This window comes from Sceloporus undulatus, chromosome 9, assembly GCF_019175285.1.
Source record: "Sceloporus undulatus isolate JIND9_A2432 ecotype Alabama chromosome 9, SceUnd_v1.1, whole genome shotgun sequence".
NCBI lineage: Eukaryota > Metazoa > Chordata > Lepidosauria > Squamata > Phrynosomatidae > Sceloporus > Sceloporus undulatus.
In genome coordinates, this window is record NC_056530.1 from 36,827,417 (window position 1) to 36,851,358 (window position 23,942).

General features: G+C 46.1%; 1 protein-coding gene across 2 annotated transcripts in view; it reads left to right on the forward strand.

Annotated features, from left to right (window-relative positions):
• The window catches only part of LOC121915056 (immunoglobulin superfamily DCC subclass member 3-like), a 31,752-nt gene extending 10,907 nt beyond the window's left edge, over nucleotides 1-20,845 (forward strand). The window contains exons 2-14 of one of the 2 annotated variants that reach the window (XM_042438882.1): nucleotides 790-1,125; nucleotides 1,533-1,677; nucleotides 2,995-3,125; nucleotides 3,817-3,954; nucleotides 5,305-5,463; nucleotides 11,928-12,093; nucleotides 12,764-13,014; nucleotides 14,971-15,135; nucleotides 15,786-15,974; nucleotides 18,647-18,751; nucleotides 19,072-19,201; nucleotides 19,524-19,671; nucleotides 20,565-20,845. In XM_042438882.1, the coding sequence (XP_042294816.1) occupies nucleotides 790-1,125; nucleotides 1,533-1,677; nucleotides 2,995-3,125; nucleotides 3,817-3,954; nucleotides 5,305-5,463; nucleotides 11,928-12,093; nucleotides 12,764-13,014; nucleotides 14,971-15,135; nucleotides 15,786-15,974; nucleotides 18,647-18,751; nucleotides 19,072-19,201; nucleotides 19,524-19,671; nucleotides 20,565-20,657 (2,156 nt within the window). In that variant the 3' untranslated portion in view covers nucleotides 20,658-20,845. Of the gene's footprint in view, nucleotides 1-789; nucleotides 1,126-1,532; nucleotides 1,678-2,994; nucleotides 3,126-3,816; nucleotides 3,955-5,304; nucleotides 5,464-11,927; nucleotides 12,094-12,763; nucleotides 13,015-14,970; nucleotides 15,136-15,785; nucleotides 15,975-18,646; nucleotides 18,752-19,071; nucleotides 19,206-19,523; nucleotides 19,672-20,564 lie in introns of those variants that run through there. The other variant, XM_042438883.1, reaches the window with a different exon arrangement.
• The last annotated feature ends 3,097 nt before the right edge of the window (nucleotides 20,846-23,942 follow it).

A 23,942-nucleotide genomic window follows, 5' to 3' on the forward strand; every position in this document is an offset into this window, starting at 1 on the left:
CCAATACAGCTTTATTTTGGCCCGTCTGTTCGGGCCCATAGATAGATGATAGATAGATAGATAGATAGATAGATAGATAGATAGATAGATAGATAGATAGATAGATAGATAGATGAGAGCCAGCTTGGTGTAGTGGTTTGAGCATCAAACGACAACTCTGGAGACTACGGTTCAATTTCCTCAGCCATGGAAACCCATTGGGTGAGTCACACACTCTCAGCCCCAGAATGATAGGTTCATCTTTGGCTCGCCATAAGTCAGAAATGACTTCAAGGTACACAACAATGACTGTCTATGTGTTTGGGTGTGTGGGAGTATGGATGTGTGTCTCTCTCTTTCTCCTTCTCTCTTTCTATATAGACACACACAAACACACACACACACTTATATGGAGCTAGTATGGTGTAATAGTTTGAGGGTTGGACTACAACTCTGGAGACCAGGGTTCAATTCCCCATTTAGCCACAAAACCCACTGGCAAACCCTGGGCATTAAGTCACACGCTCTCAGCCTCAGAGGAAATGTCCACATAAAAGTATAGAAGAACCAGCTCTTGGAAAAGGGTCTGCTCCCCGAAATGCGTTGAACAAGTTAAATGAAACCTTTTTAATATCAGTGCAGCTTATCAATATTTGTTCAACAACATCGGAAAGCATCTCAACAGCCATGTGCAAAATTTGTGTAGAATTTCTTGACGCTCGAGATGTACGTTTCTTGGGCTTTTGACAAAGGTTTTTGAATATCCTTTTTACCCTGGATACCCAGGCCTGACAGTTTTCTTCTTTGCAGGTCTGGTCTACTCTTCTGAGCTGGCTTTCGTCCTGGAGCCTAGCGATGTGATTGCCGTCCGGGATCGTCCTCTGCTCCTGCATTGCCAAGTGGAAGGCGAAGCGCCCATCACAATCACTTGGTACAGGAATGGCATGGCCCTCTCCAACGACAGCCACATGGCCATCTTATCCAATGGCTCCCTTCTCCTGGAGAGTGTCCACCGGCGGCCGCGAGGAGGGGGAAGCCCCGATGCCACGACCAATGCCACCGAGTCGAGCGCCGGAGAGTACAGCTGTGCCACCCAGAACCGCTATGGTCTGCTTGTCAGTCGCAAGGCCAGAGTCCAGATTGCCAGTAAGTTCAAGGACAAGGCTTAGGGAGCTGGGGATGTTTAGCCTGGAGAACAGAAGGTTAAGAGATGATATGATAGCCCTGTTTAAATACTTGAAGGGATGTCATATTGAGGAGGGAGCAAGCTTGTTTTCTGCTGCTCCAGAGCATACCCATTCATTCTTTATTCTGCTCCCAAAGGCTCCCAGTTCCAGGGTGACCAGACATCCTCCGTTTCCAGGACATAGAATCATAGAGTTGGAAGAGACCCCAAGGGCCATCCAGTCCAACCCCATTCTGCCATGCAGAACTCTCAGTCAAAGCCCCCTAATTTCATTTGGTGCATTAGTGTCCCAGCAAGCAAGAGGCTGGTGTTGATCAAGAAACTGAGCATCACATCATGTACCTTCTCTCTCTCTCTCTCTCTTCAGCCCTGTCCAAATTCCACATGCACCCGGAGTCCATGTCAGTGGAAGAAGGAGGCGTTGCCCGGTTCCAGTGCTTCATCCAAGGGGTCCCTGAAGCCACCATAACCTGGGAACGCAACCGGACGGCCCTGCAAACAGATGACTACCGGTGAGTGTTGGAGAACGGCAGGTAGAGATGATGGGTTCGGAAGAGGTTCTGGATTGAGTTGGGTTTCCTGGCAGAGATCAAGCCAATGTCTCGGATTAAACCTAAGGATGGAAGTCTCATCTGATAAAAGAAAGTTGAGGATGATTCTCATCCTAAAATAGATTCTTATCCTAAGATAAGATGCTCCTGAAGTTCACTGACAGAGAAGCCTAAATATCTCAGAGTTCCATAGCATTGAGCCATGACCGTTTATGTGGCGTCAAAGGCGCAATGCCTTTGCTTCAGACGTAAAGCAGTTTGATGCCACTTTAACTTCTGTGGTGCAATGCTATGGAAACTGAGGATTTGTAGTTTGGTGTGGGCACCAGAGCTCTCCGCTGGGCTATATCTTATGTGATGTTACATATAGATGTTTTAAAGGCTTGAACTTTTATAATGGTTTTAAAGGTTTTATCTGTGAGCCGCCTTGGGTCCCTACGAAGAGAAAGGCGGGATATAAATAAAATAAATGAACAAATAAAAATAAGTAAGGCTAAACATCTCACAAAATGCCAAATCCCAGAATTCCATCGCTTTGGACTGCGGCACTTAAAATGATTTCAAACTGCATATTTTGCACTCTTATCATGCACTCTTAGGGTGCATTTACACTGTGGGAATAATGCGGTTTTGAGACCACTTTTATTGCTATGGTGTGGCATCCTGGGATTTATTGTTTTGTGAAGCACCCACACACTTTGTCAGGGAGAGCTAAAGACCCTGCAAAACAACCGACCCCAGGATCCCAAATGTTGTCTTAATGTTGTGCTTATCAATATCAGTGGTATGTAAGATTCATGTTAAAATAAAAATATGATTAAAAAAAACAGTTGGAAAGTATAGTTTTTTGTGGGTTTTTCGGACTATGAGGCTGTGTTCTAGAAGAGTTTATTCCTGATGTTTCCTCCAGCATCTGTGGCTGGCATCCTCAGAGAATGCTGGCATGGAAGAGAGTAGGGTCACATAATATATATATATATATATACCCCACTCACATCCATGTCAGCATTCTCTGAAGACACCAGTCACAGATGCTGGTGAAACGTTGAGAATAAACTCTTCTAGAACAGGGCCACATCGCCCGAAAAACCCACAAAAACTACTAGGAGACTATCCTCTTGCTATAGAAGACTATCTAGGCTGCTATAGAAGACTGTCTAGGCTACTAGGAGACTATCCTCTTGCTATAGAAGCAAGAAAAGCTTGCAAGGACCTGGAAGGATGATGGATTGTGTCCTGATTCTTCTCTTTTGTTTCCCACCTCGTCCTTTTCACTAGGTTTACCTTGCTCCCGACTGGCATCTTGCAGATTACGGGCGTCCGGCGTTCAGACGTAGGGACCTACCGCTGCGTAGCCAGCAACATCGCCAATACCCGCTACAGCCAAGAGGCCACATTGAGCATCAGTGGTGAGCATTTCTTTCCCTTGAGCATGGGATAGCATTGCTAGGTTTCCAAGAGAGGGACCATTGAAATGCATGACATTGACAATAAGGAAGCCGCTATTAAGTTTGTGCTCTACCTCAATACCAAATAAACGCATTCATTCCACTTAACTTAACTAGACAGATTTACAGATTGTCCACATTCATACATTACATGATTCCAGACTCTCCAATTTTTCACAATTATTATTATTATTATTATTATTATTATTATTCATTGAATGAACTCTTCTGGAACATGGCCACATGGCCCGAAAAAGCCACAAAAAACTGGATGCCGGCCATGAAAGCCTTCGACTTCATATTATTATTGTTGTCGTTGTTGTAAGGTGCATTATACAAATTGATAACATAATATCCATGAATTTTGACAGTGTTCCTTTAACCATTCTACATGTCATTTTCAAGTAAACTTTAACACAGACATTAATATTAATAGCTTAATTTAATATTAATGTCTAAGTTATGTTCACTTTAAAAGTCACATGTAGGACGGTTAAATGAACGTTGTCAAAATTCATGGATATTCTATTTTATAATAAATAAAGAATAAATTATATTATGGACATTATATGATATGTGGCTCGGAGATTTGGGGTCTCTCTCGCTTGCACTCTTGCTCCCCTTCTCACTCTTTTCTATCCTCTTCCCGCAGTCTCTGCTCCCAAACTCTACAAGGAACCGGTCATTTTGTCAGGACCGCAGAACCTGACCATCACGGTGCATCAGACGGCCATCCTGGAGTGCATTGCCACCGGAAACCCTCGGCCCATCGTCTCCTGGAGTCGCCTGGGTGAGTTGCAGTGGAGTTTGGCTTTGATAGGAGAAGGGGAAGTTTTATTGTGATACAAGAGGAGAAGTTGTACTGTGAGAGAAGGAGGGGGAAGGATGCATAGGAAAGCAATACTACGATCAAGTACGGGCAGCAATTCGGATGGAAGGAGATGAAACTACTCCGAGGGATGGAGGGGAAACGAGAAAGTGTCCTAGGATGGAAGCAAGAGATGTCCAAAGATGGAAGGAAGAGGATTGTACCTAGTTGGAACAGGAGAAGTTGTACTAAGAAGGAAGGAAGAGGACTGAAGCTAATTGGAAGGAGGAGATGTTGTACTGAGATCATAGATTCATTGAATTGTAGAGTTGGAAGAGACCCCAAGGGCCATCCAGTCCAACCCCATTCTGCCATGCAGGAACTCTCAATCAAAGCATCGCCGACAGATAGCCATCCAGCTTCTGTTTAAAGACCTCCAAGGAAGGAGACTCCACTACACTCCGAGGAAGGAGTGTGTTCCACTGTTGAACAGCCCTTAGTGTCAGGAAGTTCTTCCAAATGTTGAGCTGGAATCTCTTTTTCTGGAGCTTACATCCATTGCTCCATGTTCTAGTCTCTGGAGCAGCAGAAAACAAGCTTGCTCCCTCTTCAATGTGACACCCCTTCAAATTTGTTGGCTTTGGTCCAGCTTTCTAGTCTATTCAGGTCATTTTGAATCTTGATCCTGTCCTCTGGAGTATTAACTATTCCTCCTAATTTGGTATCATCTGCAAATTTGATAAGTATTCCCCCAGTTTTGTCCTCCAAGTCATTGATAAAGATGTTGAATAGCACTGGGCCCAGGACAGAGCCCTGTGGGACCCCATTGGTCACTTCTCTCCAGGATGAAAAAGAGCCATTGTTGAGCACCCTTTGGGTTCAGTCGGTGGAAGGAGATGTAAGGAGGAGGAATTGTATTGTGCTATGAAGAGGAGAAGTTGCACTGAAATAGATGGAGGAGAAGTTGTATTGTGATGGAAGGAGGAGAGGCTGTGTTGAGATGGAAGGGGGCGAAGTGCATTGAGATAGAAGGAGAAGTTGTATTGCGATGGAAGAAGGGAAAGTTGTACTAAGATGAAAGGAGGAGGAATTGTAATGTGATGGAAGGAGGAGAAGTTGTACTGAGTTGGAAGGAGGAGAAACTGTCCTAAGATGGAAGGAAGGCAAGTTGGCCTATCATGTAAGGGGAATGATGGTACTATGAGAGGGAATTGTGATGGGAATAGGGGAAACTATAAGATGATGGAAGGGGAAGCTTTAACTGGGAAGCAACAGAAAGGAGGAAGTATGCCCTAAAGGTCTCACTGTCTTTTTTCCCCTCCATTTCTGCAGATGGACGTTCGATTGGGGTCGAAGGTATCCAAGTCTTGGGAACTGGCAACCTGATGATCTCAGATGTATCAGTGAAACACGCTGGCGTTTACGTCTGCGCTGCAAATCGCCCGGGCACTCGTGTGCGCCGTACTGCGCAGGGTATCCTCATGGTTCAAGGTGAGAGTGGGCACTGGTAGTAGCTGGTAGACGGTAGAGTATGCCATCCAGAGAGAGGAAAGTAAGTGGGGTGGTAGCTGTAACGCAAGATAGGAATAATGTATTTTTTAAAAAGTCTTAATGTCATTCTGAATGCATGTAAAGTGACCTTTGTCCGCTGTCCTTTGCCAGCGAGTTTAAGGCCACATCTTAGCCCCACTGATTCATCTACCTGGGAGTCCCCAGAAGAAAACATGGTAGAGGATTTCTGATTACAGTGTTACCCTGATGTAACGTGAAAAAGACGTACCTCTGGCTACAACGGTAATAGTTGCAATGGTTGACAGAACGGAGACCTATGTGTTTTTGCACTGGGTCGCTGCATTAAGCTGTCGCGTTGACCTGTGTGACCACCATTTTCCCTTTGTAAAAAAAGTGGTATTATTCTAATAGATGTCTTGTGAGAGCATAAGGCCTCCCTGGACCAGTCTCACAGGAGCTTCCCTCCCATCTTTGACCTTTGGCTCTTGCCCACCCCAGCTCTCCATCTCCATCAAGTCTCTTGCCTTCATTTTCTGGCAGATACGGGGGTGTTTGCGCATCTGTCTTTCCCCCGGCCCTCAAGGTGTTTGGTCCCCGATATCGGTTCCATTTCAGCACGCGGACCCCCCCTCCTCTCCTTCCAATCCCTCCCGGCCCTGAGTCCGCTTTCTCATCTCAAGGGCTGATGAGAAGCAAGATCGAACCTGGCCCCCGAGCGGCCATCGATTCTGGGCCGCGGCTCGGATAAAGAGACACGGGGGTCGATGCCGTGACCCATGGGCCGGGGACAAAGGGCCGCGGGGTGATTGATGGAACAAAAACTGCCTTCTTGTCAGGGGGGATGGCATTGGCCAAGGGGACCCCGTCGCGGCTTTGAATTTGGAATTGGTGAGGCTGGGGGCAGGGCAGAGAGGAGGAGGTTTGGTTTCCAAAGTGAGGTTTGTTGTGATGGAGGGATGGAAATCTGCACTTGGGAGCAGAGAGACGGATCAGCCCAAAGTCCTTCTGCCCCTCACTTGATCTCAAGCATCCGTCACCAAAGTCCATGGAGATCATAGAATCATAGTATCAAAGAATCATAGAGTTGGAAGAGTCCCCAAGGGCCATCCAGTCCAACCCATTCTGCCATGCAGGAACTCTCAATCAAGGCATCCCCAACAGATAGTCATCCAGCCTCTGTTTAAAGACCTCCAAGGAAGGAGACTCCACTACACTCCAAGGGAATGTGTTCCACTGTTGAACAGCCCTTACTGTCAGGAAGCTCCTCCTAATGTTGAGCTGGAATCTTTTTTCCTGTCACTTGCATCCATTGTTCAGGTCCTGTTCTCTGGAGCAGCAGAAAACAAGCTTGCTCTCTCCTCAATATGACATCCATTCAAATACTTAAACAGGGCTATGACAGGAATGACAGGAAAAAAGGTGGTGGTGGTGGTCATGGTAGACTAGGACCCACTTGGGTTCAGCGCAGACTCTCCCAGCTGGAATCGCACACTTGACTTTTGTGAGAGCGAGGGACAGAGGTCACAACCCCCTTCCTCGCACACAATGGCTGTCCCCTCCTTTCTTTCTCCTCCTCCTCTGCGGAGAGGCTGGGAACCAGCTTTCTAAAATGGAACCAGATTTGGGGGAAGTGAAGGGGAAAATGGAGGCCATACAGGGCAGGGAGAGAGACGGAGATAATGGACAGTACATCTGGACACCGAAGGCACTTCCAGACAAAGCCAATGTGTCAGGAGGTTGCAGTATTTTTGCTCTGGTTTCCCTCCCCTTGCCTTTTTACTATGCATGCAACATTTCTGTCGTCCTTGACTATTTTCTGGAAGTTCTAGCACCAGCTGTAATATTGTATTCCCATCCTTAGTCGGGTTCTTTTCAATTCTGAAATGGATCAGAACAAAAAAAATGGACTCTTCTCCTTTCTTTAAAAAAGTTTCTCAAGTTTTAGTGCCAAGCACTTCAACGAAATGGCACTTTTGCACTATATGACCCATTACATCATGTAACTTTATGTACCGTATGTACTCAACTATAAGTTGATCTCATGTACAAGTTGATGGCAGGTTTTGGGGGCAAAATTATGGATTTTGATATGATCCTTGGATAAGTCAAGGGTAAAAGGGGCAAGCAACAAAGGATCTCAATGGTGAAGCAAAGGAGAACAATGCCAGGACAGATTGCACTCCTGTCTTTCAGCAGGGGATGGTTCCCTTTTTAGTAAGAGTTAAAGTATAGTATTTATACTGACCCATGGATAAGTCAACCTAGGTTTTTGGAGTCAGTGTTTGGACTAAAATCTTTAGACTTATACATGAGTTTATATAGTATACCTAGCTACAAGATGCTAAGAAACGCCTTTACTGAATTGCAATGATACATAACAGGATGCCAGCGAGAGCATCCTGATGTGCATTGGGACTGATGCGATGCACATCAGCCATTGCACATCCGTCACTGCTGGATACAGACATTCTGGATCTGCCCAATTGGTATCCTCACAGACGTAAATCCACCTACAAAGATATTAAGACCCCCAACCGGATTCTGGCCTATAACTTTAAGGATCATTTTTAAAAGAAGGAGAAAATTTGCCTTACAAACCATAGGATTGCCGCAGCAAACCATGGTCTGCAGTTAAGAAAAACTTTGGAAGCGCCTTAGTGCAGATCCAAGAAATCCTTCCAAAAAGTCCCCGTCCCAAAGAATGAAGTGAGTAGACTCAAGAAACCCCTGAGAAGCTAGATTACAACAGGGCAGACCAAGATTCGAGATGGAATCGGTTGTCCATGCATTTGGAACTGCCTGGTTTGAGGAGAGCTATGTGTCGGAGTTTGGAGTGTGGAGTTGGAGGAATGTTTTATAGATAAGGCTAAAAAGACAAATAAATGGGTTCAGAAACAAATTGAGCCTGAACTCTTTCCCAGCTGCTCAAATGACAAAAGCGAGGCTGTTGTATTTTGGGACATCATGAAAAGACATCATTGAGAAAGATAATAACGCTTGGCAGAAGCCAGGAGGGGAAAAGGAAGACCTCATTTTAGAGGTGCTTTGGTTTAATCTGGGAAACTGTGGTCCTGAGTTTGCAAAACTAGAGCAAGGCAGCTGAAGATCAGACCTCTTGGAAATCTCTCCTTCACAGGATCCCTGCAAGTTGAAGCCAATTTGGAGGGAAATAATAACAACCAACAAGAAGCCCTTGGGATGTTGGTCTAATCCGTGCTGCAGAAATAATGTAGTTTGACACCATCATGGCTCAATGCGATGGGATTCTGGGATTTGAAGTTTAGCCTTTGCGGTTGGAGAGCACTGGTGCGCCAACAAACTATGCATCCCAGGATTCCATAGGATAGCAATAGCAATGGCATTTATATATCTATACCGCTTAACAGTGGACTCACTACTCTCTAAGCGGTTTACAGTCTGTAAACCAAGGATGGAGCCATGGCATTTAAAGCAGTGTCAAAGTGCATTCTTTCTGCAGTGCAGATTAGACCCCTGTCTCATGGTCTGAAACAAAACAGCCTCACCCCTGAGCAAGCATCGGGGAGCAAAACCTCACACAGGCCATCCTTGGTTTCTCTTCCCCAAATGCATCCGAGGAAGTAGACCCAAGTCTACGAAAGCTCGTGCTGCCAATTTCTTTCTTTCGGTGAGTCTCAAAGGTGCTGTGAGATCTCTGTACAAACATACTGTACTTGCTTTCTCATTTTCCTATCAATACACATCCAGAATAATTTAAACTGAATGCTGTGGGTAGGGGCCGTGGGGCTCAAGTCAGCATATGTTTTGGGGTCATAACAGGGTGCGGAGGGGAGTCGAGGCAGTCCGCATAGGCCCTTGGTCCATTTTCTGGGGAATGGTGGAGGATGGGGGGACGCATGGAGGTTAGAGTTGACCCTCACACCCCGCCTTTCCATGCGCCGCCTGGACAACAAAGCCATTCTCAAGTGAGGGGCTGGAGGAAGGGGAGCTGCCTTTGTTTGGGGGCCAGGCGGAGATGGGCTGCTGCTCTTTTCCCAGCCCTAATGAGATGCCTCCCGTCTCGGGAGCTTAAAGCTTCTTTTCTGGAGAGTGTCAGGCGTTTCAATGTGACATCTGCCTCCACGGCCGGCTCCCACGCTGTGGGCCTGGGGTGGGGCGCACGGTGGTGACCATAGTCCATCTGGAAGAATGGGCACAATCTGGGCCCCGATTCCTCTTCTGGATACCTCTTCATGGTCAAAAATGTGAAAAAAGATGCGCTTGGTCCTTCTACAACAATGATTCCCAAACTTTGACCCTCCAGATGTTTTGGACTTCAGGATCCCGGACTATTGACCAAGTCGGCAGGGGCTTTGGCGAGCGGAAGTCCAAAACACTTGGAGGACCAAAGGATGGGACCACTGTTCTAGAACGACTCCAACATCCTGATAATTTCAATCAATCAGTCAATCAAATAATAATAATAATAATAATAATAATAAATTATTTATAATCCTCTCCCCCGAATGATCGAAGCAAATAATCGTTTATTGTACCTAACCAAAGGCCATGCTGAAAAAGGAGATTCATTTTCTTGCAAATCATGCATTATCTATTTTCAAACGCACCAAACACTGAAAGCAAGACCAAAAGATATCCCATCGTTCAGCATGCAGTTCAAATTCTTGCCGATGTAAAAGCAAATAACCTTTCCAGTTGTTGGTAAAGCTATACGTTGCGATTGTAAAAAATCAGATTAATACTTTGAGAAAAGGAAAGAATGAGCTAGCAAGGGAGAAAGACTTGCAGAAAGATGACTTTGGGATGTGCAGAAAGATGATTTTTGGACTTGCAGAAAGATGATTTTAGATGAAGGCAAAACATTAGGAATCAACTCTTCTAGAACATGGCCACATAGCCCCAAAACCATGTTGTTGTTGTTGTTGTTGTTGTTGTTGTTGTTGTTTTGTGGGAGCTATGGAGTATTTTCCTGGGGCGATTCCCCACTCCCCCAGCAACTGTTCTGTGAAATCCTACACAAATGTTGTGGTGCCTGTGTGATGTGTGATGTGTGTGCGCATGTGAATGGGAGAGAGATAATGCATGATTTGCAAGAGAATGCACCTCCTGCAGGGTTGAATAGATTTGCAATTGTGTCTAGCCCAGAGCAAGAGGGTCCTTCCTAGCCCCCAAAGTGAGGGAAGAGACCCAGGCAACCAGATCTTGAGGTGGAAAAGGATGAGAATAGCCAAGAGAAAAAACTATCTTTGCACATCTGAGGCCTTGCATCCAGAGCTAGAAAGAACGGACTGGATAGGAAAGATTTAAAAGGGCAGGAAGGCAGAAAAGCAATGATTTGTGCTGATAAAAGTGGATATTATATATGTTAACATGCCACCTTGTTGTTGTTGGGTGCCTTCAAGTCATGACGTATGGTAACCCTATCATGGGGTTTTCTTGGCACGTTTCTTCAGAGAGGGTTTGCCATGGCCATCCTCTGAGGCTGAGAGAGTGTGACTCTCCTAAGGTCATCCAGTGGGTTTGCATAGTTGAGCTGGGATGCAAACCTTGGTTTCCAGAGCCATAGTCTAAAGCTCAAACCATTGCACCATGCTGGGAGATGTTGCTGTTTGTCAAAAATATACATATTGTATATACTCGACTATACGTCAACCGCATGTATAAGTCAAGGGCAGACTTTAGGGCCAAAATTATGTATTTTGCTATCGAGAAGTCAAGAGTAAAACTTAGGGGCATGTCATAAAGGATCTAAACGATGAAGCAAAGGAAAACAATGTCAAAACACAATGGCTATAATACGGATTTTCTTATAATACCGACACTGAAGAATACCGCTATGGGAGGCAACATCAAGGGAACAGGAGGGCATTTTCCACCATCATCATCTCCCTCCACTCACAGTAGTCTTGTGAAACCAGAATGCCACTTTTGGTGCCCAGAACCATCCCTGGCATGTTGGTTTTTAGCTATAGCGAAGCGTGTGGAAAATGTATCTTGTTTTACAAGAGCATCATCCCCTGGGAGGACAGTTCTTCAATTCCTCTCTCTGGGGGAGTCTCTGGTTCCCGTAAACAAGTGCGCAGGGCCACAGCATTCACTTCGTGTCACTGGAGTCCAGATTAGTGGGATCATTATGCGCTGTCACCACAAGCCTCTTGGGAAACTGGGATCCCACTGGAAATGAACAAATAAGCCTTGGTGATGTAACTCTCAGAGAATCAGTGTTCCTCAATCTTTACACTAGGCCAGGGAAGTTTAAGTTAAATCTTTATTGCTTGGTTTTCTGTTTGGTGGGTGGTTGAGCTAGATGACCTCTGAGGTCACCTTTCAGCTCTCTAGTTGTGGGATGCTTCTTGGTGGATGACTGCCCCTTTAAACTATTTGTTTGAGTAAACCTGTCCTAGAAACTGGTGTGGCACCTTCACTGAACTTCATTGCACCCGGTCTCTGCTCTTGTTCTTCAGCTCCACCTGAATTTGTGCAGTGGCCCCAATCCATCTCCAAGCCGCCTGGCAGCAGTGCCATCTTCACCTGCGTGGCGCAAGGCGTGCCAGAGCCCCACCTCATCTGGCTGAAGAACGGGAAAGTCCTGGCGCCCGGCGAAAACATCAAACTCACCCACAACAACAGGTGAGACCAACAGACAGTAAACTCGACTTTTTGGGGGACAGGGAAACGTTTCCATTTCCCCAAGGCACTTGGGAATTGTGGTGTGTGGGTCTGCGCTTTGTTGTTTTTAGAGATCTTTGCAGGAACAATCCTGGGATCCTCAAGCTGCTAGTCTCCATCCCTCCACAAAACTCTGACGGGTGTAATATTCTAAAGGCTGGAGAAAAGGCATTAGAATCATAGAGTTTCAAGGGCCATCCAGTCCAACCCTATTCTGCCATGCAGGAACTCTCAATCAAAGCATCCCCATTGACAGATGGCCATCCAGCCTCTGTTTAAAGACCTCCAAGGAAGGAGACACCATTACACTCCAAGGGAGTGTGTTCCTCTGTCGAACAGTCCTTACTGTCGGGACATTCTTCTTAATGTTGAAGTGGAATCTCTTTTCCTATAGCTTGCATCCATTGCTCTGTGTCTTCTCTGGAGCAGCAGAAAACAAGCTTGCTCCCTCCTCAATATGCCATCCCTTCAAATATTTAAACAGGGCTTGAAGGGATGTCATAAGGGGAGGTTTATGTGTATAATGGCTGTTATTACAATCGATCTGGACTGCTTGCTAAACTGGGGCGCAGCCATTCCCATCACCACCTTCCCAGCCGTGCTAGTAATGCCTTCCTCTGACTTTCCGCAGCACCCTGATGATCCAGAGGATCACTTCGGCGGACGAAGCCATCTACCAATGCATCGCGGAGAACAGCGCTGGCACCAACCAGGCCAGCGCCCGGTTGGCTGTGGCTCTCTCCAAAGAGCTGCCCAGTTCCCCCGAAGGGGTCCAGGCCACTGCCCTCTCCACCACATCCATCCAGGTCTCGTGGCTTGAGCCCCCCATGGAAGTGACCGAGGCCATAATTGGTTACGTGCTTCACATCCGTAAGGCAGGAGGTGAGTAGCTGAATCCCAGAAGATAAAGGTATTTGTTGTTGTTGTGTGGCTTCAAGTTGCTTCCAACTTACAGCAACCCTAAGATGCACCTTTTGTGGGCTTTTCTTGGCAAGATTTGTTCAGAGGAGGCTTGACATTGAAGAGTTTATCCCACTGGGGCTAATTTCGGCATTAAAGAAAGATTAAAGTGCATTTAAAGCATCCCAAATATAAAACGAAAATGGCAAGTAATCGCGCTAATGATTAGCACACGCAAATTGCGCATATAAAGTGGTATCAGAAACACATTGTTGCTGAAATACCGAAAGTAAAAAGACGAGTGCTGATGCTTCTTTGGGACCACTTTCATGATGGGTTTTGTGCGACGTCATGCGAAATTGTTTTGCGTAATTATGCGATTTTTCCGGGATCTTCACAGGATAAACTCCCAAGAGCCAGTGACTTTTCCAAGCCTAGTAGGTTGCATGGCTGAGCAGGGAAAGTGGGCCCTGGTCTCCAAAGTTGTAGTCCAGCACTCAAGCCACTAGGTCAGTCGCCCCTTCCAAATAAGAATTTGGGTCCCTGTAATGACATTTGGATCCATGAACCTGTTTGGATGCTGTAATCTTCAAGAGAAGCCCTTCTCTTCATATGTGTGTGTGCGTGTAAATTGCTCCCAATCCACTGTATTCCTGCAGTTGTTTGGATGTTACTTGAGTGATAGATTTAAAATATAGATTTTAATTCAGGGCAATTCTTTTAATTTTTACTATGTTTTGTGCTCGATTTGGGGGCATACCCTGGCTTCCCAGTCACCACCCCCAGGACTATCGGCTATACCCGACTATACGTCACCTTCATGTATAAGTCGAGGGCAGGTTTAGGGGCCAAAATTATGGATTTTAATATGATCCATGGATAAGTTGAGGGTAAAATTTAGGTCCATGCAACAAAGGATGTAAAGGACGACGTTTGCTGTCTTTGCACAGAAATGTCTCATTCAGATCCTTCTAAGCCCAATTCCTCTTGGCACTCTTTTAAGGGGAAGCACTAAAGAGGTGTCACCGCTGCCATTTTCCCACCCAAGCATTCAAAAAGGCCAGTGGTTGGCAAAGAGTGGGAAGGTCAGAAAAGTATCTGGCTGTGTCCCTGTAGCCAGATGCAAAATGGTGGCATCACCCACCAACATCTTCCATGAAGCCTCCAGAAATCTTGGTGGATGATGTCAGCGTTTTGCGTCTGGCAACAGGAACGTAGCCAGAAGCCTCTCTGATCTCCCTGTTCCACAACAACTACTGAATGGCTGTGGAGTGGGGAAAATCGGGAAGGTTTGGTCATTGCGGAGGGGAAAAGAGGGATGCCAGTTTATGCCATGCCCATTTAAAAAAGGCATACGTTGGACTTAAGACTTATGTGTGCCACTAACAGGATGCCAGTCAGTACTTATTTGTTTTTGTCATTTAACTTTTAATGCATTAGGTAGATATACATATTTACACGGCTTCATTGCATATGCCAATACATACTCTTATTTTTAGTTTTTGGTGGGTTTTTCAGACTCTGTGGCCATTTTCTGGAAGAGTTTATCCCTGATGTTTCACCAGCATCTGTGGCTGGCATCTTCAGAGAATGATGAGTGACCCCCTGAACTATAAAATTATTTTTGTCTCAGTTCCTAAGACCATTGGAAATATGTGTTTTCCAATGGTCTTAGACAATCCTTGTGAAAGGGTCCTTCGACCCCCAAAGGAGCCGTGACCCACAGGTTGGGAACCGCTGTTCTAAACAGTTTTCTATATCATATCTTTGATTATATATCTTTCATTTCTTATCTTCACCTTCTGTTGTCTTCTTAGGGTGCCAGTCAGTACTAGTGCTTCTGGTCACCCTCTTTTACCTTTGGCTGGTCTCCTCCGGTGTTCCCACCCTAAATATGGCATTGTTACCAACCTTACTCCTTCTTTGTCCTACCTGCAGAATCCGACAGCCGGGAACTGCAAGAGGCGGTCAGCAAGACGACCTTCCAGCATGTCTTCACCAACCTCGAACCCTCAACAACTTACTCCATCTACCTGAAGGCGTACTCACCCTTGGGCGCCAGCCAGGATTCCCAGCCCATCCTGGCCACCACCCTGGGCAGCAGTGAGTCCATTTCCTTGTTATCGTAGAATCATAGAATTGTAGAGTTGGAAGAGACACCAAGAGCCATCTAGTCCAACTCCCTGCCATGCAGGAAATCTCAATCAAAGCATCCCCATTGACAGATGGCCATCCAGCCTCTGCTTAAATCTAGACACTATACTTCTATTGATGCAGCCTAGACTTGCATTGGCCTTTTTAGCTGCCACATCGCACTTATTGACTTATGTTCAACTTGTGGTCTGAGTTCCTGAATGTCCTAGAATCATAGACTTGGAAGAGACCGCAAGGGCTGTCTTGTGCTAATATTATGTTGTCCGCATATCTTAGATGTGCATACATTTCTTTATCTTAGATACGTTCCCTGCTTTGGCCAACAACTCCCAGAATTCTCCCAATGACTGGTCTAGGAATTTTTGTTTACAGCAGAGGATGGATAGATGGATAGACAGACAGATAGATGGACCCTCAGAGACCTATCTAGAGTAATTTTAGAATTTTAGCATTTTATAGGGTTGTGTTTTATCATTCGTTTTTGATTATGTACATCTGATGCCCCCTTTGGTTACAAATATAGATGTTACAGAGTGGGGGGGGGTCCTTTTCCCAATTTCTGGGGAGCACAGACCCTCGTTTGACTCTCGTTTCTTCAGTCCCTGCAGCATTGGGTTTCTTCACCAAGATCTTGAACATCAGCTCCATCCAAGTCTTCTGGGAGCTGCCTGCCCGACCTGGACGGATTGAAGGCTTCAAACTTTACCTCCGGAAGCTGCCCAGTGCCCACTATGAGGGTCCTCAGCTCTTGCCTGGCACGGCCAACTCCTTCGTCTACAGTGACTTGGGTGAGTTGAGTGGTCTTCCAAAATGAAAGGAACTTGAATGCCGAAGGTCTCGGTTCCAAACCCCAATACCACCACTGCCTCAGTTACGCCGTAGGATGGGAAACCATTTGGGAAGACCATGGGCCATATTAGCTTTCTGGGAGGACCCATAGAACAGATGTGGGTCCTCTCCCATGTGCAAAACGGAGGGGGAAAGTGGCCATCCCACTCTTCCCGCACAGAAAAAATCCAGCACCGTGGAGAGAAATGAGACCAAAAGGATGATAAGTGGAGCCACTCCATTTTGCTTGTTTGGCTCTACTGCTCCAGACACCTAAAAAAGGCCAATACGATTCTAGGCTGCATCAATAGAAGTATAGTGTCTAGATCAAGGGAAGTAATGGTGCCACTCTATTCTGCTTTGGTCGGGCCTCACCTAGAGTAACACAGTGTCCAGTTTTGGGTACCACAATTTAAGGATGTTGATAAGCTGGAGTGTATTCAGAGGCGGGCAACCAAAATGGTGATGGGTCTGGAAACCATATTATATGACAAGTAGCTTAGAGAGCTGGTTGTATTTAACCTGGAGAAGAGGTGATATGATAGGCCTGTTTAAGTATTTGAAGGGGTGTTACCTTGAGGATGGAGCAAGCTTGTTTTCTGCTGCTCCAGACAATAGGACCCGGAGCAATGGATTCGAACTAGAAGAAAACAGACTCCACTTCAACATTAGGAAGAACCTCCTGACAGTAAGAGCTGTTTGACAGTGGAAAACATTCCCTTGGAGAGTGATGGAGTCTCCTTCTTTGGAGGTCTTTAAACAGAGGCTGGATGGCCATCTGTCGGGGATGCTTTGACTGAGAGTTCCTGCATGGCAGGCGGTTGGACTAGATGGCCCTTGTGGTCTCTTCCAACTTTATGATCTTATCATTCCCTATCTGTCTCTTATTCCACAATCCTTTACAACAGGGTGGTCTATGTGTGGTCCTCAGACATCATGTGCCCCTAGAGTATGTGGCACTTTCTGCCCTCCTCCAACTGCCCTTTTTTTTCTGTGCCCTCCTTTTGCAAAAAGCACAATCTCTTCTGAAAGTCTCCAAGCAGTAACCATTCAACATGTTGCAGGGCTGCCGCCCCAGCGCTGTTGTTGTTGTGTGCCTTCAAGTTGTTTCATGCTTACCGTGACGCTATCGTGGGGGTTTCCTTGTCAAGGTTTGTTCAGCGGGGGTTTGACGGTGCCATCCCTTGAGGCTGAGAGAGTGTGACTCGCCCAGGGTAGTTTCATGGCTGAGCGGCAATTGGGACCCTGGTTTCCAGAGTCATAGTCCGACACGCAAACCACTACAACACACTGGTTAATGTCAAAAAAATACTAAATCTAAAAACCAGAGGTAGATTCCTGACAGTACAAGGTGCTTTGCACATTTCCTCTCAGGTGCAAGACTGCTCCCTAGTGTCGGCGTTCCGAAACATCGCCAACATTTTCTCTTCCCAGTCAACCTCTCTTTCCAAGGGTTGCCAGATGTCCTTCATTATAATGGATGTCCCTTATTTCAGGATTAGAAAGCTTGTCCCTTATAGAGCTTGGAGGTGTTCCTTACAATAAGGGTTTTCCTTTATTTGAAGGCCAGAAAACCTGTCCCTTATAGGTGCCCCTTTATCATAAGGGATGCCCCTTATAGGGCTGGCAGGTGTCCCTTATTATAAGGGGTGTCCTTTATTTGATGGCTAGAAAGCTTGTCCCATATAGAGCTGATTGATGACCCTCATCATAAGGGATGTCCCTTATAGGGTTGTCAGGGATTTCTTATTATAAGGGATGTTCCTTTAGGGTTGGCGGATGTGCCTTCTTAGAAGTCATTTCCTTTATAATATGGCTGATAGATGTCCCTTATCATAAGCGATGCATACCCCTTATAGAGTTATGATTGTGCCTTATTATAAGGCATTTCCTTTATTTGAAGGCCAGAAAACTTGTCCCTTATAGGGCTGATGGATGTTCCTTACCTTAAGAGATGTCCCTTACAGGGTTGTCAGGTATCCCTTATTATAATAGATGTCCCTTATTTGAGAACCAGAAAGTTTGCCCTTAAAGAGCTGGCAGGTATCCTTTATTATATGGAGTGTCCCTTATAGAGTTGGTGGATGTGCCTTATTAGAAGGCATTTCCTTTATTTGATGGCCAGAAAACCTGTCCCTTATAGGGCTGATGGATGTTCCTTACCATAAGAGATGTCCCTTACAGGGTTGTCAGGTATTCCTTATTATAATGGATGTCCCTTGAGGACCAGAAAGTTTGCCCTTAAAGAGCTGGCAGGTATCCCTTATCATAAGGGATGTCCCTTACAGGGTTGGTGGATGTGCCTTATTAGAAGGCATTTCCTTTAGAATATGGCTGATAGATGTCTCTTATCATAAGGGATATCCCTTATAGGGTTGGCAGGCATCCCATTATAATGGATGCTCCCTATATGAGGACAGGAATGCTTTTCATTTTGTAGCCTGTATTTCTGGGGCGCCGGCCCTTGATAAAGACTGAAATAAATGTAATTTATGAGTGCGGACAATACGCTGATTTTAAATGGCTGGGGTAAGCAAAACCAACATTTTCACCTGTAGTCAGGTAGAACACAAAGCGGTATGTCCCTTACGGCTGTTTTGAAAACGTGGACACCTTGTTCTTTCCCTGACAGAACCGTCCGCCATGTACGAGATCAAACTCCAGGCCTTCAATGGGAACGGCGATGGGAACAGCAGCGTGCGGTTTGTCTCGCTCAAGGAGAATTCGGAGAGGCTAGGTAAGGTTTTGGAAGAAGCACCCTACAACCCACAGATACATACCTTGAGATCAATTCCTTCACATCACACTATAATGTATGGAATCAGAGGTGGACCGGAGCTGGATGGCTAGCTTTAAAAGGCCACTAAATCAGTAGCAAAGAGTCTTACGAATGGCTACTAGCCATGGTGAATGTGTGCAGAACCTCCCTGTTAAAGTCAGTCTATCTCCAAATACCAAGGTTTGGGGTGGAAGGAGTTGGAAACAGCAAGAGGAGAGAGCTCCTGCATCCAGGTCCAGTTCTTAACCTCTTCCTCCTATTGTGCTTCTTTCTCCCAGATGCCAACTCGGTATGCCAATGTGGGCAGGACGGGGACAGCTCCCTCGCTGGCATTGTCATCGGCGTCCACATCGGCATGGCATGCATCATATTCTGTGTCCTTTTCCTGATGTTTGGCTACCGCAAGAGGTGAGCATTGATAAAACTGCCTGCATTCACCTCCCCATGGGGTCTAGGTCAGGGAAGAGCGGGTGCATACGGACCTTAGACCCCATTTCGGCTGCCCCCCCAACCAAAGCCACCAATCTGCAATGACAATAAGAGATGTTTGACAGCAGAAGAATGGTGGAGCCTCTTTCTTTGGAGGATTTTAAACAGAGGCTTGATGGCCATCTGTCGGGGATGCTTTGACTGAGAGCTCCTTCATGGCAGAATGGGTTGGACTGGGTGGCCCTTGGGGTCTGTTCTGACTCTAGGATTGTATGATTTCCTCTCCCTTCCTTCCCTACAGCCTTTTCTGCAAGAAAGGAACGCAAGAGAGCTGGACGGTTCCGCAAGGCACAGAGCTGGTCCAGACTACCACCCAGGAGCCTCCCCGTACCCAGCGGAAACCCGAAGGTGGGGCCAAGCCTTCAGAGATGGTGGAACTGGTCACTCAGGTGAGGGATGTGTGCTTGTTGGGGTGTATATGAAGGACAGAAGTGCTCATGCCACTTAACCTGAGACACTGTCTCACACGGAATAAAGGTCTCATGATGGGGCAGAATCCTACCCATAAAGATGGGGTACATGTAGCCCTCCAAATACTGCTGGAGAGCAAAGCCCTTGGCAATGTCATCATGGGTGAGGGACGATGGGAATGGCAGTCTAACATGATCAATAAGGCCACCAATTTTCCCATGTGACCTATTGTCAGAAGTCATGGGGTACAAAGGTGGCACTTATACAGTGCAATTGAGGTTTCCTGCTATGTTCCCATCATGGAATCGTTTGCGGGGAAGCTAGGAGTCATTTTCTGAATAACGGGATATCCGCAAACGATTCCATGATGGAACATAGTGGGAAGCCTCAATTACACTTTAGAAGCCCCATGGATGATCACATCCCTGGTGCTTCCGCAACGTTTCTGCCTTGTTTGCATGACATTTCGCCCACGTCTGACAAAGTCCCTTGATGAGAATCTTAGACTGATGAGAATCTTTGCTGTTCTGGACTTATTACATACAAAATTTGTGTAGCTGCAAAATTTGCACGTGGACTTTTTGCTTGCATGCAGAAAACAGACTTTTCTTTTTCTTTTTGATCATTGTTTTTATTAATTTTTACATTAATTTTAAAAAGCAGAATTTTCTCTCCAGGTGGGGACCCAAACCTCAGTGGATACCAAGGGCCCACTGTCCCCAGGAAGCAACCGCATTGACCGTTAGATATATTTCACATCACAGGGGCAGAACTTGGCAGGTGAAAAGAAACTTTGCAGGATGAAAATTGCTGTTTTGTTTTAAACGCAAGGACAGTACGGTTAACCTGAGTCTACATTTCCTCCCCACAGAACCCCCAGCCCTCCGAGGGACGCAACAACCATGCCACTCCCCATTTCGAAGTGACGATTGAGCGCTGCCCTCCCTCCCAGCCCAGCGGTTAAGCCCACGCCTGGCGGGGAAAGGGGGGCACGGTGAGGCCTTGTACGGACCATGGTGGCAGCTCCGTCGAGGTTTGGTCTCTTCTTGCCCCCTTATTCTCCACCTTGTCCGGGACTCCAACCGTAAACCTCCAAAGAATCTACCTCACTTTTGCTGGGGACTCAGCTTCCAGCCCGGTTGCCACCTCTCCTTGTCCCCTACTTGTGCCATTTGTCCTGGATTATCTATTTTTGATACAAATACCAAAACTACCTCAACCTGCCAGTCGCTCTGGCTGCCAAATAACCTCTGTGAAAAAGAGGGGGTCAATGCCAGAGAGAGGGGGGAAAAAACGGGGACCAGTTCTCCATGACACCATCTTGAGTCAGCCATCTTGAGAGGAAGCCAAAATTTGGGGGACGTTGACCTCCGTGCCTCTCTTTCTTGGCTGACGCAGTGCAGACGTGGAAGCTGGCCCCATTCCCCCTGCCCTGCCTTCCCCCAAACTGTGCCAAAGCCAACTTGGGGCTTTGGGACCAGAGGGCAGGGAAGGTTGAGGCTTCAAATTTAGTCCTAAAGGAGTCCCATTCTCCGTTCTGGGTTAGGGGTGAGGACCTTTCCAATACCCCCTACCCATGGTGCCTGGGCGCTCGGCACCAGCATACCAAATATCGCCAAACCAAAAGCGGGAGCAGCAGAAAACCCACACGAATGTCCACCCTGGCGACCGTCTTCTGTCATGAGCGGTCGGGGTGGACACTTCGCCAAACCCCTCCTTATGTTCCTTTCCACTTTTTCTATAGCTTCTCTCGCTGCTTCCGACAAGAGTGTCTTTTTTTTATATACACACGCATATATTATATATTATATATATGAAACGTCTCTATCCAAATATTTTTTAAGACGATACACAAGAGTCGCTGAACTGTTTCCAAAGATGTAGAGCTTTAACCGTTGTGTGGATGGAGCCTTAGCATTGAACTTTTTCAGGAGCGGGAGGGAAGGGATGACCAGGGCTGAAAGGACCATTGGAGAACATCCATGGCTGGTGGGACCTTCAGCCTTGTGTCCTTTGGGCTCTTCAGTTGTAAGGGGCACCATGTTTGTTGAGAGACCAAAAATGGCTCACTTGGATTCTGACGTCTGGGGACTCCCTCAACCCCAAGTCTTCCGATGGAATCTAGATATCCTAACTCCAAACAATGACCAATTCTAAACCGTAATTACCTCCAAGACCTCCCTTAAAACTAAAGAGCCTCTATTTTAGGGCAATGGCCCTGTGTTCGCCACAGGGGATTAGCTATTGCTACACCAGCAACCCGCCTCCTCCTCTTCCTCCCTTCCTTCATTTTTCTGTCCTTCCTACCTAACCTTCTTTCTGTCCTTTCCTGGATACCCAAGCTGGCATGGTAGGGTCTCCTTCAATACAAGGTTCTTTGAAAGGGATAGGGTTGGAAATTTGGCCGCGAAGCCCTGTTTTCGAATATTAGGCCCTGTACTGAGTAAAGTAGTCATAAAAATGGGAATCTGAGCATGCACAGAGTAACTTTCCCTCGCTAGTGAGAGGATATGGCCTGTCATATCAATCTGGTAGGGCCTCCATTGCAGAGGACTCACAGCCACTGAACCAAAGGTCTAATCTGCACTGCAGAAACAATGCAGTTTGACACTGTTAACTGCCAGGCTCAATGCTATGGAATCTTGGGATTTGTAGAGACGTTTAGCCATCTCCGTCAGAGATCTCTGGTGCCACAACCAAGTACCAATCCCAGGATTTGATAGGATAGAGCCATGGGAGTTAAAGCGGTGTCAAAAAGCATTATTTATCTCCTTCTCTCTCCAGCTGCAAGGAAGAAAAGGGTTATTACTAAAAAATTAAAGTGACAACATACAATGAATGACTCTAAATCCGATTCCTAGTCCCAATCAGACCCATTGAATCAACAGAAATTGGTCAAGTCATCATTTAAGTAAATTCCATTGATTCAGTGGGTTTACTCTGGTTGGATGTAAAGAAGAGAGACAGACTAGAATCCTATTGATGACATACACAGATATATGTTCTGCTGCACATGGTGTGTACATTTTTTGAACATGCACAATGGTGGCAGAAGTGAACTTGTGTGTATTCAGAACCTCTGTGCATGTGGCAGTGCATTTAAGTACCCAAAACAGCATGAAAATTGTGCACTGCCTCAGCGCATTGTGCATTGCACATTGCATTTGTGATCTGTTAGTCATGCACATCAGCCACTTTGTTGTGCTGCTTTGATATTCTATTTATGGGGTGCATAATGTGATGCTGCCAACATATACTTTCTTCATGCTGTAGCGATGTAAGAACTCAGGCAGAGTCTCACAATGGATAAAATGAAAATCTTTTACACGTCCTAAAATTCTTCTGTTTTCATCTTACATTCATTGGATGCTGCCTTAGTTAGTTGAGACTAATGTTGAATTTAGGCCTCAGGTAGTCAACAAGCATCGCCCTTTATGGCCTAACTGCTTGGCATCAGGCTCTATAAAGCAAATAAAATCTGTAGCATGCCAACTTTTTCTGACCTTACCCATCAACCACCAGGGTTTTCGCACTCTTGGCCTTCCCAATTCCACCTTGGCTTCAATTCTGAATCTTCGTATCCATCTGCGTCATCGTCTGCAGGGTTGATGCCAAGGTGGAATTGAATGTCCACCAGCCCTGCCCAAAGAAGCAACTTTTTCCCCATTAAAATATGATGATCCCAAGAACCATTATTACAAGAAAAATGGAGATCCAAGACTTTGGGGTCAAAAGTGTTTAAGCTTTGTCCCTGTGAATATGGTTGCACCCTTCCCTGCCAGCTGAGGATGTCCTCCTTTCCACCTCTCTTTTGGCTTCCGACTGTCAGCTTTTACACGGGAGAAAAGGCAACGCAAAGCACAGTCCGGCACCGAGACGGTGTCGCTCGCACCTCGCACGAGGGACCCCCAAACTTAGACTCGTGGCGGTGCGATATGCTTTGCGCGCTTGCAGGAAAACCAGAAACCTCAACATTGTTGACCCAAAGTTGTACGAAAAGATGATAGTAATTAAAAAGATACCATTAGCTAGACCTTTCCTGAAGCTGTGCTAGCTATCTTTCTCCTCGCCCCTAGTTTCTTCTCTAGGAAATATAACCAAAATATCCTTTTCATCTACTTTTCCCTGCCAAAAAAAAAAAAAGACGACCCCCTCCCCAACCTTTTCTTTTGGATTATTTTAGTGCGCTAGGCGAAATAATGTTTTTTGTAGTTGATCCTTCCTCTGCCTTCCTTCGGTAGAGAGCGTC